General features: G+C 39.1%; 1 protein-coding gene across 3 annotated transcripts in view; it reads right to left on the reverse strand.

Annotated features, from left to right (window-relative positions):
- STK39 (serine/threonine kinase 39) overlaps positions 1-17,246 on the reverse strand; it is a 292,156-nt gene that overhangs the window by 45,723 nt on the left and 229,187 nt on the right. For all 3 annotated transcript variants that reach the window (XM_045367192.2, XM_065525612.2, XM_065525613.2), the window contains exons 15-16: positions 16,898-16,950; positions 12,487-12,555 (exon numbers count right to left, since the gene is read on the reverse strand). In XM_045367192.2, the coding sequence (XP_045223127.2) occupies positions 12,487-12,555; positions 16,898-16,950 (122 nt within the window). The remainder of the gene's footprint in view (positions 1-12,486; positions 12,556-16,897; positions 16,951-17,246) is intronic.

The following is a 17,246-nucleotide window of genomic DNA, read 5'->3' on the forward strand; positions in this document are numbered from 1 at the left end:
AATAACTATTTAGCCTGCAAACGGTTGAATTGTATGGATATTTCAGATTTTGCCTATAAGATTAAACTTACATTTAATTATTGCTAATTGAACACCTAAAGCCACTGTTCAGAGTTACTCTAAGTGCAGAGTTCTATATTTTGACATAAAAAGTTCATCGTGAAAAAATATCAAAAATTAATTTCTCATATTCATTCCTTATCTAATAAAAATTTTCATGAGCACTAAAGAAAAGAGCCAATTTTTCTTTTTCTTTTTAAAAGAAATCCTGAGAGCTCCAGCAAGTGTACAGTGCCAGAGGCTGAGAAGCCCATTAGTCAGAATAACCAATAGCATTTTTATGCTTCCCTGGAGTAATGCTGTCCAAATCATGTCTTCTAACCTACCTTTCTATTAGACACTGAGTTCCCACTGTATGCTACTCTCATCTTATTACTCAATACCATGAACAAATACAAGAATTAGAGGCAAAATAGTTAGAAGGATATGTGAGGAATTGATAGCCAACCCTGGAAATGTCAGGGCAGTGGTTAAGCAATTCAGATGTCCTTTCTTATCCTTCTGACCCTACATATCACAGAAAGACAAGAAAGTGCAGAGCTCTGACAGCACAATCTTGACCCCAGATCTATTCATCCAATGAAGAAATGAGCCATGAGCATAATGACTTTCTGAAAATCCAGTCAACAATCACAAACTGGTAAGGAGTCTCAGAAACTGTAATAAATTAGCCCTCCAAGGGTCGTATTACTGAAAAGATGCTTTGAATCTGATGGTCTGATTTTGAGTAACAAACCTCTCATCACTGACCAAATTCTATAAGAATAAAAATTAAGGCATTAAATCTATTTCTCAAGTTTAATGGACAGCTCCTTCTTTACTTGTGTCAGAAGGGTACACTGGCCAGGCCCATGCGTTTGCACCTATAGCTGTTCACATGGTTTCCTGACTAAGAATTCCTGCTATCTGGTTCTATAGCTCAGCAGACACAGAATCTGGCAAGAAAATTTTCTTTTATGGAATGGTTACCGTGGGTTATGCAGTATAGTGGTTGATTCTGAAAAACATTAGCCCCAGAATGAAACTGGAAAGTATCACATGTATCCCCCAACTATGTGCAACTATGATATATCAATCTGAAAAGACACCAAAAAAAAAAAAAAAAAGAGAGTGAGAACAAAATTGGGCACAAATGTTGACAATACAATGGGGACAGTATAAACCTGATGACAAAGACAAGTTTCTAAATGTATCAGCAGGTGATCAGTCAAGATCTCTCCTTGTTTTAAAATGAATCTGGGGTAAACGTATTTTCACACAACCTTTTGGATGCTAAACTTAAGCAGTGCAAGATTAAGAACTAGGCTTTCTTGGGACTGGCAAGAAAGTCCTCTTTAAAAAAAAAAAAATAACCAAATATAAGATGCAGGATCAAATTTAAGATTATAACTAGACATGGAGCCAAAATAGTGATTATAAGCCCACAATGATTTAAAAAATATTGATTTAGTTTTCTTCCTTAGCTTTCACATTTTTTTGATTGGGCAAACAAGAGCGGTATTACCTGTTATATAAGAAATCATGAGGCAGTGACTTCTCTTTTGTTTTAGCCAATGAAGTAAAAAAACAGCAGAGAGATTTCATCTGGGACTGGGAGACTTGCCTGTCAGGCTATTAACAAGTAGACTGTTCAACAAAAGAGCCATTTAATTTAAATCCTACACACTTGGTAATGTTAGAAAAATGTAAGTCATCACAAAGACTAGGTTTCCTGCACCAAAGTGAGCCTACTTTACTTCCACTAGAAATACATTTCTGTCGTAAGTAGGGACTGATCAGAAAGTGTGGCGAGACTGAGTGTAATCTTCAAGCATATTTGATTCTGGAGTTAAAGGACAGATTAACATAAATTTAAAAAGGGCAATCTAAAGTAATTGAAAAAAGGAAGACTCTACTGACTTAGTAGATATCTACGACTAATCCACTGGCAAGCTCTTGTTTCACCCAAGTGAAGTTAAGTACAGGTCTTAATTGGATTCTATCTCTGTACTAGTGGTTTTAAAGAGGATATACAACTCCTAACTAAATACAAAGCAACAAAGTTAATTAGAAAATCAGGGCTTATGGTGTGGTTTACTGCTGCAATGAATCATAATCATGTGACACAGAAACTGAGAACGTCTTTGGGGAAATTACAGATGTCATTTTATGCTAGAACTTCTTGGAAATAACATTTGCCCACATTTTGAAAGGTACTTTTCAATCCCTCCTTTCCCCCATCCCCAAATCAGAAGTTCTTTACAAATGACAGGTCTTTCCTGGATAGCTGGTCATTCTGTGTTAGAATCTGCAGATAGATAAGCACAGGGAGTGGCTGGGCTGGCAGAGGATTCAATCCTATGAGTGGACATCACAGCTTAAGCTTCTGATTTAGTTTTCTAGGAATTCTTTCTCCCACTTAATTCTTTTGAATTTGGCGCAGAGGAGGATGGGCACTTTCTTGTGCTTTTATCAGATTTTAAAAAATGATATTCTGTCAAAGCAAGAATTCTATGCATTTTTACATTAGTCTGTCTTTCTCTTGTTCTTAAATAAACTTCAAAAAATACATAGTAACCCATAGGTATGTGATCAAACTAATGCTGAATCTGTGTGCTCGGTCTGTGCTTATGTTTGTGTTTGTGTGTGTGTGCACATGTGTTCTCACTGCACATTTATTCGGGCCTGGTTCCCAGCATTTTGCAGAGAAAACAGCTCTTTGGATGTTTAAAGCAACACTGTGATTCTACCACCTCTCAAGAGTTCAATTCCTGAGTATCCTTTTTTTTTTTTTTTTTTTTTTTTTTGAGACGGAGTCTCACTCTGTGGCCCAGGCTGGAGTGCAGTGGCACAATCTTGGCTCACTGCAACCTCCGCCTCCCGGGTTCAAGTGATTCTCCTGCCTCAGTCTCCTGAGTAGCTGGGATTACAGGCATGCACCACCAGCTAATTTTTGTATTTTTAGTAGAGACGGGGTTTCACCATGTTGGTCAGGCTGGTCTTGAACTCCTGTGCAACTATGATATGTTAATATATATCATAGTTGATCCACCTGCCACGGGCCCCCAAAGTGCTGGGATTACAGGCTTGAGCCACCATGTCTGGCCCAACTGCTGAATATCTTATCTCATCTAGAAATGGTAGTTATTCATCTGAATGGAATTAAAATTATTATACAACGTGGATGATACTTTTATATTAGATAGTCCAGCCTACCATTTGTGAATATTCAAAATATAATTTTGCCAGTTTTTAATATTAATGTCCAATTTTTCTATTTGGGAATAAATATTATACCTCAATAAAGATTTCTTTTTAAAGAAAGGAAAGATAATTGGGAAACCAAGAGCAATGAGCTACAATCAAACAGGCAGTGGTGCCTTTTTGAAAACAGAAACCTTACATCATATCTAACAGGTCAACATTTATGTCTGGTAAAAATATATAAGAAAAGTAATCAGCACAGCACCCCCAAAGTACTTATAGTCTTCATTCCCTAAGATATTAAACTTAACACACAGACAACTTTTAATCAGGAATCACTCAGCTGTATTTATTGACATCATTCAACTAACCACAAGCCTGTCTAAATCCAGAAAGGGCTTAAGGAGTTTTCTTCCTTTATTACCTGTCACCATTTCAAAATCATAGTACAGTTGTGTAATAAAGACACTATTTTAATAATGAATGTTTTTCTTCACTGAAAGTCAGTATCAGTGAATATCACAGCATAATCACTGAAATGAATATGAGATGAAATATGTTCACTGTTTTCCAAGACTGTCGTCGTGAAAGTGAACTGCTGCTCAGTAAATTGTGGATCACTCATAACAGACTTAAATATCCCTGACTATAGCAGGAAGAACAGAGCACTTCGCACATCTAACCATATGCTCATGACTGAGCAGAGAGATTCTGTTGCTCCCATACTTGAGAGCCTAAGCATACTTTGCCATTTTGTAGAGAAATAAAAGCTGAAGGCCATCTGGAGGATCCACTGCCTCCTGAGCAGCAATGTTAGTTTTAATCAAAACTGTAACTACTCATTTTGGTAAAAATTTATACCAATGCCATATATGTGGCATCTACACCATTTATACACATAAACATGATTTTTGAAAGTTAACTGGCACAGTTTTAAAACAGACTCCTAAAGACAGCAGAGAATCAAATAAGGGAGAAAAGCAAAGGAGATTAGTGAGACTGGGAAAAAGGTATAGATGATGAAATGAGCTAAAGGTATCTCCAAAGATTACTATAAGCATAAAATAAAGTGACTATGGGCCGGGCACGGTGACTCACGCCTGTAATCCCAGCACTTTGGGAGGCCGAGGTGGGTGGATCACGAAATCAGGAGATTGAGACCATCCTGGCTAACACGGTGAAACCCCGTCTCTACTAAAAATACAAAAAAATTAGCTGGGCGTGGTGGCGGGCGTCTGTAGTCCTAGCTACTCAGGAGGTTGAGGCAGGAGAAGGGTGTGAACCCGGGAGGTGGAGCTTGCAGTGAGGTGAGATTGCGCCACTGTACTCCAGCCTGGGTGACAGAGTGAGACTCCGTCTCAAAAATAAAAAAATAAATAAAGTGACTATGAAATTCCAGTGTGTATGAGAATCACTTGGGATACCTGCTGAAAACAGATTTTTTTTTCCACACTCTGCCCAAAGACAGCTGATGCTGTATCTCTGGGCTGGAACCCAGAAACGTGCATTTTTAGTAAGCATCCCAGATAAGACAGGCAACTTACAGCTCATACTTTGAGAGACACTCAGAATACTTAACCTTAGCAAGCACTAGGGGACAGAAGGCCCTGTCTCTCTCTCTATATATATATTTTTTTGAGACAGAGGCTCGCTCTGTCACCCAGGCTGGAGTGCAGTGGCGCAATTTCAGCTCACTGCAATCTCTGCCTCCCGGGTTCAAGCAATTATCCTGCCTCAGCCTCCTAAGTAGCTGGGATTACAGGTGTGCCCTACCACATCCAGCTAATTTTTGTATTTTCAGTAGAGACAAAGTTTCTCCATGTTGGCCTGGCTGGTCTCAAACTCCTGACATCAAGTGATCCACTTGCCTCAGCCTCACAAAATGCTAGGATTACAGGCGTGAGCTACCATGCCTGACCAGAAGGCTGTCGAGACAAAACATATTCTTTTCCCAAGAGACCAGACTCAAAAGTCATGTGACAAGTCAATTTCTAAGAGAAAGGAAAGGAACATGGGAAAAAGCAGGGAGGGAAAAAAATCAATCACAGTGAATTACTATTTCATTTTTGGAAGATACAACAATATTTACATTATCCAAATCATCAACTCATGCAATAATCCAGTACTGAATTTGCAAATGGTATACAATGCATTCATTTATCCGACATATATATTAAATGCCTATGTGTGTCAACAATGCTAGTGATGCAATAACATAGAAGACAAGCGTTGCCCTAAAGATGTCTCCAGCCTCCACACAACGGAAGGCAAGCACGCAGCAGTACAGCAGGATGAAAGCCATATGTCTTGAGTTGGTAAAAATATGGTTCTCTGGCATTCTAGACAAGGAAAAGCTGTCCTCCAAACTGTGCAAGGAGTGGGGTGTCGGGCAGCAGAGGAGGCTTCATGATGGTGACATGTATGGTAAGTCTTGCAGGCAGACAGGTTTTAAACATGATTCTTCATGTGCAGGAAAAGAGCATCCCATGGGGCATGAACAATAGGTCTAAGTCTACTGAGAGGGCTTTGGGAACATCTATCACTAAAGTAAGTTTTCCTTCCAGTGACAACTAGTCAGTGATGCTCAAAATCCATCAAAGGAAAACTGTAGAAATGAATGCAGGCAGACAGCTCCCTTCTCAGGAAACAGAAATTCCAACATCTGGTTCTAAACTCCACTTAAAGAAATAGACATATGTTGCTACAAGGCTAGAAAAAGGATGGTATAAAAACGCAGCGAAGGGCAGTCAGTGGGCACCTTTCTGGAAGGCATCTGACAAGCAGCTTCTCTTCCTGTGTATACACACAGTCAAACCCTGGCCTCTGTATTGAGCCGTGCAGATTGGAGTTCAGCAGCTTTGTAGGAGTTGGTAAGCAGGACACATAACTGCTTAGCCTAACATACCCACTGGTGTTCCTTCTTCCATAGCTGAGGGTTAAAACTTACTAAACTAATTCCTCAAAAATTTATATCACAAAGTCTGGAGAGAACTTAGAGCTTCTGTTTTCTTTTGTACATATGAATTTTGTGTTTTGCATTTTTCCCCCTGTGCTTCCATTTCAGAGAAAACTTACTTCTGGCCGGCTGTTTTTTTCACCAGGAAGCAAAGGAAACAATGAGTTTCTCTGCTGTCTCATTATCACTCATCCTTGGGAATCCTCTGAAACAACTAGAATAATAGGCACTCAGATTTGGTCTCTTTCCATTTGTCAGCCAACCCAGCCAGGCAAGATAAGCAAATTTATGCATGCATGTCCTCTAGTTTTTCATCTTGAAAACGTTTTTAAACCAACACCCACCCAGGAGGCCTTGCCAATCTTATCAACGGCTATTTACACAAAGCCTAAGAATGTTTCCTGTTTCTTGCCCAAGGTAGTGCTGAGTTTAAGCACAAGTGAAGTGGGCTTATGATTTCAGTCTACAAACAGCACATTTAATTTCTGCACTGCTTTGCTTCTGCTCGAAAGCAATCACTTCATGTCACTATACTGGCCCTTCTTCAATCCAGACTCTGCTTTGCAAAGGCTGGCACACTAAAGTTAGGCTACCCTGAAGCTAGGTATTGAAGACTTTTTGTAACCTGTGTTTGCCATATTCTAGTAAAACTCATAACATTCACTGCTCCATAACATATGCTACTGCTTTTTCAGCCTTTTCACAATGTTGTAAGCATTTACTCCAATTCGAAAGAAAATGCTGATAGGAAAGAAACAGATTTTTAATCTATTTAAATGTTGGTTATTTTATATTATAGAAGCTGAAAAAATGCACATGTAAGAAATCATTCAAACCTCGATGTAAACTGGGCTCTTTCTTTACACAGCTTTCCTGAGGTGAAGTTATTTCATATTTGCAAATACGTTGAATTTTGCAACCTTGAAAGCAAAATTCTTAAAACGCTAGAATCCTATAACTCAAAGTATCCTTTGTTTCTGAAGTAAATGTTATGATATATCTGTATATATCAAAATGGGATTTGTTTATCTCTAACAAATGTTTATGAAGGGCCTACTATGTGAAATGCAGTTTAGGGCACTGGGAATGTGGCAGTTAACAAAAGAGATTAAAATTCTGGCCTTAAAAAACTGATGCTCAAAGGGAAGTCCTATATAGCTGACAAAATAAATAAATGAAACATACAGGCTACTGAACAGGGAGATATTAGGTAGAATAACAAAATAAGAAAGAGGGTAGAGAGTTGGGGATGGTGTGCGATTTTAATAAGGCTGCTCAGGGAGACCCTTTTGTGAAGGCAATATTTAAGCACCGGGGGGTGGGCATATATGGCCCTAAAGAAGGAGTGTCCTGGAAGAAGAGCAAGTTCAACAGCTGGGGTGGCTGGGGTGGGGTGAGCAAGGGGAAGAGCAGGAGAGGAGACATTTGAGAAGTGAGAGGGGACACAGTGCAGAGGACTGGAGGCCATGGCGATTGTGGGTTAGAGCCACTGCAGAGTTTTGATTGAACTCTGAACACAATCTGGCTTACTTTTTAAAAACTGAACTAAAAGTCACATATTATAAAGTTCGCACCTTAAAATGCACGATTCAGTGGTTTTCAGTAAAGTCACAAGGTTATGTAGCCATTACTACTTCTAATTCCAGAACATTTTCATCACCCCAAAAAGAAATGCCATACTTAGTAGTCACTCCCCTGCCCCACTCATTGCCAGCCCCTGGCAACCACTCTTCTGCTTTCTGACTCTATGGATTTGCCTACCCTGGACATTTCATATAAATGGAATCACACCATATGTGGCCTTTTGCATGTGATTACTTTACCTGGATTTCTGGCTGCTGAGATGAGAACAGGCTGAAGGGAGGCAAGGACAGAAGCTGGGATGGCGGCAAAGGGATGAATACAAGAACTCAAGTGGGAGTTGAGAGGGGCTTGAAAGGGGATGGGATGTGAGATGGTAAGCAAAGGGAGGATCCTGGGCACATTCAGATGGGTTGGATGTGAAGTACGAGAGAAAGAAAAGTCAAGGACAATGCCCAGGGTTTTGGCCTGAGCACCTGGGAAGTTGGAGATGATGCCTATGAAGAGTCTAAGATTCCTGAGAGGGGCCGGCTGGGAAGAAATACCAGGGGCTGGATTTTGAAACTGTGGACTAAATCTTGGATGTCTATTACCTTACCAAGTGAAGATGTTAAAAGGAGAGCTGAATATAAGTCTGGAATTCAAAAGAAAAGTCTGGATCAAAGATATAAATTTGGGAGTTAAAGAGTGGAAGGTATTTAATACCATGAAACCTGATAAGATCAGCAAAGGAGCAAGTAGAGAAAGAGAGGAGATCTAAGGAAAGAGTCCTTGGACACATCAAGATTTATAGGTTAGAGAGATGAGGAGGAACCAACAAAAAAGACAGAAGGAAATACCAGTAAGATGGGAGAACTAGGAGAGGGTGGAGTCTTAAAACCAAGTGAAAAAGCTTATCATGGAGAAGGGCATTGTCAACTACGCCCAGTATTGCCAACAGGTCAAGCATGATAAGGACTGAGGATGAACCTCAGGTTTAGGAACACGGCAGCCATTCACAGACCACGTGTCCTTTACCATCCTTCTTTCTCCCCTCACTCCAGCCACGCCTACCTGTGCATCTGCCTCTCCCTTTTTGCAGGTGTGTTTTCCCCAGGTACAGCTTTGAAAAGAACAGTTTGAGTGGAGCAGGGTGGTCGAAAGTCTGACTGAGGTGGATTTAAGAGACAGTGATAAGAAAGGAATCAAAGCCAGGGCAATTGTCTTTGATAAGTTTAACTGTAAGGGGATGGAGAGAAATAGCTGTAATGGGAGGTGGGGTAAAGACAGGGCTTTCTGAAGATAAGAGAAATAAAAACATATTCATATGCTAGGACATATCCAGTAAAGAGGGAAATACATGAGGAGGGAGGGAGTACAGGTTTGCCAGGATTGGTTGGAGGGAACAAGATCAAATAAATTAGTTTGTCAAATAATCAGCAATTAAAATAGAAAACATCCACGGGTCCGTGGAAAAACAAACAAGGAAAGCTATTTTTCTCCCAGGGGACACAAGAACCACCATCATTTAAAATTACCTGGATCCACTTTTTAAGGGTGAAGGTATAAATTATATGCAAAGTGTCAACACTAGGGAGTCAACAAGACCCAAGCTCAAGGACCATTACCAGTTGCAACAGTCTAGACACTTCTTTGGACCTCAGTTTTCAGTCTGCAACGTAGTGATTAAAACAACCTGTCCCCTTTACCTTATAGAATTGATGTGATGATCAAATGAAATACATAAACCTTGTCTGTGAACACTTAAGTGTGATGTCCATGTAAGGCATTTTTAAGTGCTACTATATCAAAAAGAATTAGATATGCCTGTTCTTACTCCAACACTTTCTACATAGAAATAATTTAGCTCCAAGAAGGGGAAAAAAGGCAAGCTGAAGAGTTTTTAGAAGAATAATTAACTAAGGCATAGAAAAAGAGAAGCTTTCTGGTTATATATTGTATTGAAAACACACTCAATAAGTTGTACATGAACTCTGCCTTAATTTCCTAATTTCCTCCTTTTAAAAATTCAACAACAACAACAACAACAATAAAACCTTCTTAACTTTAGCTGAGCCTGGGGCAAAAAAAAGAAGTACATTAAACTTGACTGCAGGTCTGAAGCAAGGACCATGCAGACGACGTGACCGAACGCCTTTCCATGAAGCTCTCTTATTTTCTGTGCTCCGAGCCACCTGCCAGGATCAACTCCAATAAAAGAACAATCTGATCCTTGGCTTCTTGCCCAATAGGAGACATTAGTAGGTGTTTCAAAGAAGTTTCTGATTATCATTTTCACTTGATTAATTTTCTATTCTGGATGCTTAGCATATGGACCATAGCTCTCTGCAAGGAAAATATATTTTGCAGGGTCTCCTGATCTAGGCATTAACTGTTCTATTTCTTCTGGTAAAGTAAGACACAAAAGTGTGTACTTATGTTTTCTAATGAAGGAGAGTGTTCATCTTCATCAAGGAATTGGTAGGTTAACATAATGAATTCTTAGACGGAATTTAAAGTAGACACCAAAGTTGAATCAATCTTTTTTCTCAACTTCCCTCTCACATTTGATTAGAAAACTTAGGTGAGAACTTAGCTGGCCTTAAACCTCACAAGATTGTAAAGGAAAATGTGAAAGACAAGATATATAAGGGAATACACATTCACACCACATAAATGCATGTGAAGTCACTTTCCTTTAAAATATGTCTGTGTCCCCTCATGTATGGAGCCACTTGGCAAAGGAGTTAGAGCTTCATTGTGAAATCTATGTGAACACTTGATGTAAAATCAATAGGGAAAAAGCCTATTTTTTTCTAATTATAAAGGTATCTTTGTATCTGCATTTATGACGTATCAATTGTACATAAAGAACATACTGGATATTATGTATTTAGTCAGAATTCTAATCTCCCACTATAAACTCAATTGCTCTTATTTACATAAAATAATTCACTTTATAATGATTTACATTCCAAAGTTACTAGGAACAAATTATTCTGATAGGTGTGTGTATCTACCTTAAACTCCCTCTCAGTCACATACTCCAGCGTTATTGGGGAAGGACTTATTTTGAATAAGTTATTTTTTTTTTATTAAAACATATCATTTAAGGGGCTGGGAGCAGTGGCTCACACCTGTAATCCCAGCACTCTGGGAGGCCAAGGCAGGTGGATCACTTGAGGTCAGGAGTTCAAAACCAGCCTGGCCAACATGGCGAAACCCTGTCTCTACTAAAAATACAAAAATTAGCCGGGAATGGTGGCACACGCCTGTAGTCCCAAGCTACTCGGGAGGCTGAGGCATGAGAATTGCCTGGACCTGGAGGCAGAGGTTGCAGTGGGCCGAGATTACACCACTGCATTCCAGCCTGGGTGACAGAGTGAGACCCTGTTTCAAAAAAACAAAAACAAAAACAAACATAAACCATATCACTTAAGGGGAGCATGTCATTTCAAACATCAGTTTTGAGTTGAATATTTTTTAATAAGGCATTATCATAATACACAGTCCCCTAAATAATGTTATTAGAGTTAATAATATAATTAATATATTAACATAATTATTAATTGCTAACTAACCTTGATTAGTTAGGGTTATTATCATTATACATCATAAAATCTCTATAAAGTCAGAATTTGCTGAAGAGCATGGAGCTATTCACCCTCACTCTAGGTGGAACCAGGCTACATATTTTCTCAGATGGCTGTCTGCCTCTTAGAACTTTTCTGCGTCCTTTGCTTTGTCAGGAGGTCTATGGGTGGCTGCTTGCTCCTATCAGCAGTCTATGTTGAGCAGGCTCCCCTATCTCTGTACAGCTATCTTATGATTCTAAAGGAGGCAGAAAGACCCACAAAGTGAAATCGTTCTGCCACGTCCCAGCTGCATGGCTCTGGACACACCACAGAACCTCTTTAGGAATTCATTTCCTTATCTATACAGTGAAAGAACTGGCCTGAATGATCTTTAAGTTCCCATCCAAACCTGAGATTTTACAATGAATATTGCTGAGAGCTGAAAAAACGAATTCTAAGTTTATTAGAACTGTGTCCAAAGAAAGAATATAGAAACTCTGAGTAAGGGTTTCAAAGGTTCCTATGCTTTAGTGAACAGAATTTATAGCATCTTATTTTTGTTACATCATGGACTTTTGGGTCTTCTGAGTTCTTTGTTATATTTCCAATAAATGAGGCTCCTCATTGGATAAATCATGTCCAGATACATGAGACAGGATTACATTAAGAGCTTTTGAAAAAAAGAAAATTAAATATGATCCTTTTTTTTTTTTTTTTTTTGAGACGGAGTTTCACTTTTGTTGTGCAATGGTGCGATCTCGGCTCACTGCAACCTCTGCCTCCCAGGTTCAAGAGATTCTCCTGCCCCAGCTTCCCAAGTATCTGAGACTATGGGCATGCACCACCCATGCCCAGCTAATTTTGTATTTTCAGTAGAGGCGGGGTTTCACCAAATAGGCCAGGCTGGTCTCTAACTCCTGACCTCAGGTGATCCACCCACCTTGGCCTCCCAAAGTGCTGGGATTATAGGCATGAGCCATGGCACCTGTCCAAACATGATTCTTAAATATACTTCTACATAAAAGATAAGAATTCAAGAAGAATTCTTCAAATATTCAGAGTGAATTATTCCTTAATGAACACTTTTGCTTCCAAACACATTTCCATTTTATATACCAACAAAATGACAGTGCATACTAAAAAACAATTTACCTATAACTACATCGTGACCATCCACCAAGCCAGCAGAGAAGAGCTCCTGAGATACACCATCTGCTGTATCTGTCCAAATGTGAAATGAGTATGTATTAGTAACTATAACATAAAAATCAACAACCCAGTACAATGTAAAATATATATATTTCATTTACGAAAAGCATCCATGAGTTTTAATTCAACAATTCAGACGCTATTAAGAGAAAATCAGAAGCAACATGAAATACATTTTGCCATGTGCCGTTTGCATCTTGCTATTTATTCAACAGAAGTTACACAAAATTATTTTTTCCATTTTTGGTGAAATAAAACACTTGTGCCCTCTGGCTACTATCTGAATTAATCTTCAAATGTGCCTCCGGAAGTTATAACTGTTCCCTATCACACTGCTTCTCTTTCCTGCCAAGGTTAATCCCACCCACCATCATCAATCCTTTTCTATCATTAGTAGCTATGCAGTGAATTTACAGCAAAAGTTGAATGGGTAGCATCTGATATAACCTTGCATGTTGTACAAACAGCCTATGAGCTTGCTGGACTATTAAGATGAGCTATTTAAATGTATGCTATTAAGAAACTCCTTTAACATGACATTGATCATTTGATAGCAATGGATACACTGTCTTAGAAAAATGTGGCTGAATAAAATACCGTACTTTCTCAATGATAAGTGACAGGAGTTCGCAGTCTCCTAAGGATGGGACTAAAGAGGCCGTGGCAAGTGAATACAGCTGGAATTACTTAATTGAAAGGTTACGAATGAACATGATAACACTGTAACCTTCTATTTGAAGGGTTTGTAAAGAGAAACTGATAAATTGCAATGTGCTCAGGAGAACTGTTAGAAACCCCCATGTTTTCACAACGGAGCTCACTTGGTTCAAGAGAGCTGACTTGGTCCCCAGGGACTTCGGATATTCTCACAAATATTTAGAACTGTAGCTTGATAAGAAGAAACTGGCTCAGCAGGCTGTAACACTCTTGATGGGGGTTTGACAGAAATGTCTTCCAAAGTCAGGGGGCACCTGAAAGTACAGCTGCTAAATCAGATGAGCATCTAAACAGAATTGCAGTTTGTGACACCAAAAGCTGCCCTAAACATAAACTGCGTTTCATTACTTCATCTGTGCTTCAGATGTGGTGACTATGTAACTGGGCCGGTGTGTGTGTGTGTGTGTGTGTGTGTGTGTGTTTGTGTGTATCTGTGTTTGCATGTGTGCATACACATGTGAGTGTGCAGCTGGAGGTACATTTGTGTTTCACAATTCTTGGGATTTAAAGAGCTTGCCCAGTGTCTGACACATAGTAAATACTCAATAAACGGTAACTATGATGATGATGCAGCAGCCAAAGATCATTTGAAACACACCTTACACTTTATACCTCCAGAGAAACTGTGGTATTCTGCCATTTTACTGATTCCATTTCATAATGAAGTCATAATGAAATGGAATAAAATGAAGTAAATGGCAAAGAAATATATAGGAATCTTACTAAACTATAAAGTTCCATATAAGATGAGCTTGTCTTAGGCTTTGTCCTTTTTGCTAGCAGTACAAAAAAACACTTTGGCCCAGTGCAACGGCTCATATTTGTAATTCCAGCACTTTAGGAGGCCAAGGCGAGATGATTGCTTGAGCCCAGGAGTTACAGACCAGTCTGGGTAACGTAGGGAGACCCCGTCTCTACAAAGCATAAAAAAATTAGCTGGGCATGGTGGCATGTACCTGTGGTCCCAGCTACTTGGGAGGCTGAGTGGAAGGATCACTTGAGCCTGGGAGGTCAAGGCTGCAGTGAGCGCCAGCCAGGGTGACAGAGTGAAACCCTGTCTATTTTTAAAAAGGAAAAGAAAAAAAATAAACACCTTATAAAGTCTCTTCATGATAAAATGATCCCATCATCATGGAAGTTAGGGTAGCATAATGAGAGGCGCTACTCTGAACATGAGGCAGCTTTCTGAAGCTGCCAGAACATTCAGCCTCATAACTGGCATCTTCCTGGATGTTACCCAAATCTGTACGGAAATAAGTGAACTGAATTAAAGAACCTAACACCTAGTAGGCACTGGGCAGATAGCAGGCAGTCATTCATTATATTTCTACTGAATGGTCATCTGCTGAAGCATTTGGATGTGTTACCCATCATTTCTAAAGTATCAGTAAGATCTTACACTTAAGTAAAGAGCTATAATCACAGAAGGTAGCCAAAAATGAAATAATCAAAGCTGCATTGAGGGATAGCACTAAAACAGTACCAAAATGACTGACATTCCCAAATGATTAAAGCATACAGCATGTCCTACTGTTTTCAGGACTCCTGGGCACCAGATGAGTCATGCCAAAATGGCAAACAGGTACCGCTGGCTGATCCAAATGGGAAATATTCCATATCTGCATGTGTGCCATTAGGCATTTTGTATGCATGGAAGTAAGATACCAGTAATAGTTCAGAACAGAAATGTGAAATAACTTATTTCATGTTTCATTAGCAATGTATTTTTCTTTAAGCTGTTTAACATCCCTGGTGCCTAAACAGGATAAATATTCATGTATTAATTTCTGGTTTCCAGAGCACATGGGACACACTAAACACAAAGGGCTTGTCCTCAAGTGAGGAAAGAGCATATTTTATGTGTTTACATTACACATTTTGTGCCATATATACTTATTCACGTGTATATACAGCACAAGCATAATGCATGTGGACTGCACACAGATTTACTGCAAGCCAAGTCTGAAATACAGACAGCATCAATAGTCACAGAAGTGCAGTGATATGCATAGCGCTTCCTTCAATAATGGGCCTGTGCTCTGCCGCCCAGTGAAGGCTGGCTGGCATTAGGCAGACAATGCTATGGGTTCTGTCTGTGCAACAGAAGCAGGGACTGTTAATCTAAATGTGGCAAAGGCAGCTGCCAAAGCCAGTGCCAATGGCCCAATATTGCTGATAGGGCCATGTTACCCGTGAAAGTCCTGAGCTCATATTCACTTCTTTGTTACCTCTTAAAATTAAAATTGATTTTCATTGCCATAGTCAATTTTAAACAATCAGATGTAAAGAAACAACCTAAAATTAGAATCTGTTCTTTCTACTTGCTGTACTTGAAACATTTATTATATAATTACTAGATTTTATCACAGCATGGCCTGGTCAATATTTTTATATTATGACAAAATAGATAGCTTTTTGACAATACTACCTGGTGCTGTACAATTTCATAAACTAACTCTAAATTGTCAAAGATGGATATCTCCGGAAAGAAAGATCAATTAGCAAATCCACTAGGGCCTTATGTCCATTTATTCATTGAGACAGAGTCTCGCTCTGTCACCCAGGCTGGAATGCAGTGGCACAATCTTGGCTCACTGCACCCTCTGCCTCCCAGGTTCAAGTAAGTCTCTTGCCTCAGCCTCCCAAGCAGCTGAGACTAGAGCTGTGCACCATCACGCCCAGCTGGTTTTTGTATTTTTAGTAGATAGGGGGTTTCACCATGTTGGCCAGGCTGGTCTCACACTCCTAGCCTCAACTGATGCCCTGCCTCAGCCTCCCAAAGTGCTGAGATTACAGGTGTGAGCCACCGTGCCTGGCCTGTACATTTATTTTAAAAAGATATTTCATATTTTAGTTTAATTCAAATATACCAGGAATCCTGAAATCTTTGCATTTATAGAAGACTAGTAATCAGGGACCAGTAAGCCTATGGCCAAGCATTGCCCAGGAATATTTTGTTTAGCTAGTGGCCTTTGTAAAATTTAAAAAAAAAAAAAACAAACAAAAAGAAACTACTGAACATGAGTGAAATTAGATAGGAGATTCTCCAGTTTCCTGAAGTGCACACTACTCACTTTGGTTTCTGTGGACATCTGAGTTTGTGTCTTCCTGCAGGTAATAACCACAGGGTGTCAAAGAGTTTGCTGATGGGCCACCTAACAAGCTAGAAAGTTCTTGTACTTTGGAGTTTTCAAAATTTTAGTAAATACTCCCCAATGGAGGCTTCACATAATCTGAACTGAGATCACAGAAGCAAAGTATGTTACCTTTTTGTATGATCCCACTGTTTGCTGCTCATCCCTCATTAGGATTGTGGTATGCTTCTCATTACATTCATCATCATTTGCTTTAGGGCCTGCATTACCATAGCAATACTTATTTTCACGGTTGAGCTAATATATCTGTCTTATATTTGTATGTATACTGTGCCGCATGTGTCACTGAGATTCACGCGGTCAGTCATGATTTGGTTTGGAATCCTTAGAAGTATCAAAAGTCCTTCCTTCCATCTCTCTCTCCTTCCTTCCTTCATTATTAAACAAAGCAGTTTTAAATAGCAAATTATAACCACATGCTTGTAATCAATTTCTGTAATGTTCTTTGAGGCAATAAAATAATAACTTCAATTAAAACTTACCTCTTCCTGGAGTAAACTCAAATCGTATGTCATTAAGTTCCTTTCTGGAGTTTCTGAAATACATAACACATAATACATTAAAGTCCAGCGAAGCAGAGTTTAGTCGAACTTACATGTATTCAGATTTTCACAAGATGCTACTAACATGTGGAAACATTTTACAGTTTGAGGTTACCTCCAAGTATTTTGTTAACTGGGAAAGATAGTTATGACAATAATAATGAAGAGATTTGTTTCATTGAATTTACCTTATACAAACATGCTTGTATCACAAAATTCCAAAAACAAAATGTTCATTTTATAAAATCTGCACTAAACAGGAAACCTTGAATATAATTTCTTTTTTTTT

Source organism: Macaca fascicularis, chromosome 12 (genome assembly GCF_037993035.2).
Source record: "Macaca fascicularis isolate 582-1 chromosome 12, T2T-MFA8v1.1".
Classification (NCBI taxonomy): domain Eukaryota; kingdom Metazoa; phylum Chordata; class Mammalia; order Primates; family Cercopithecidae; genus Macaca; species Macaca fascicularis.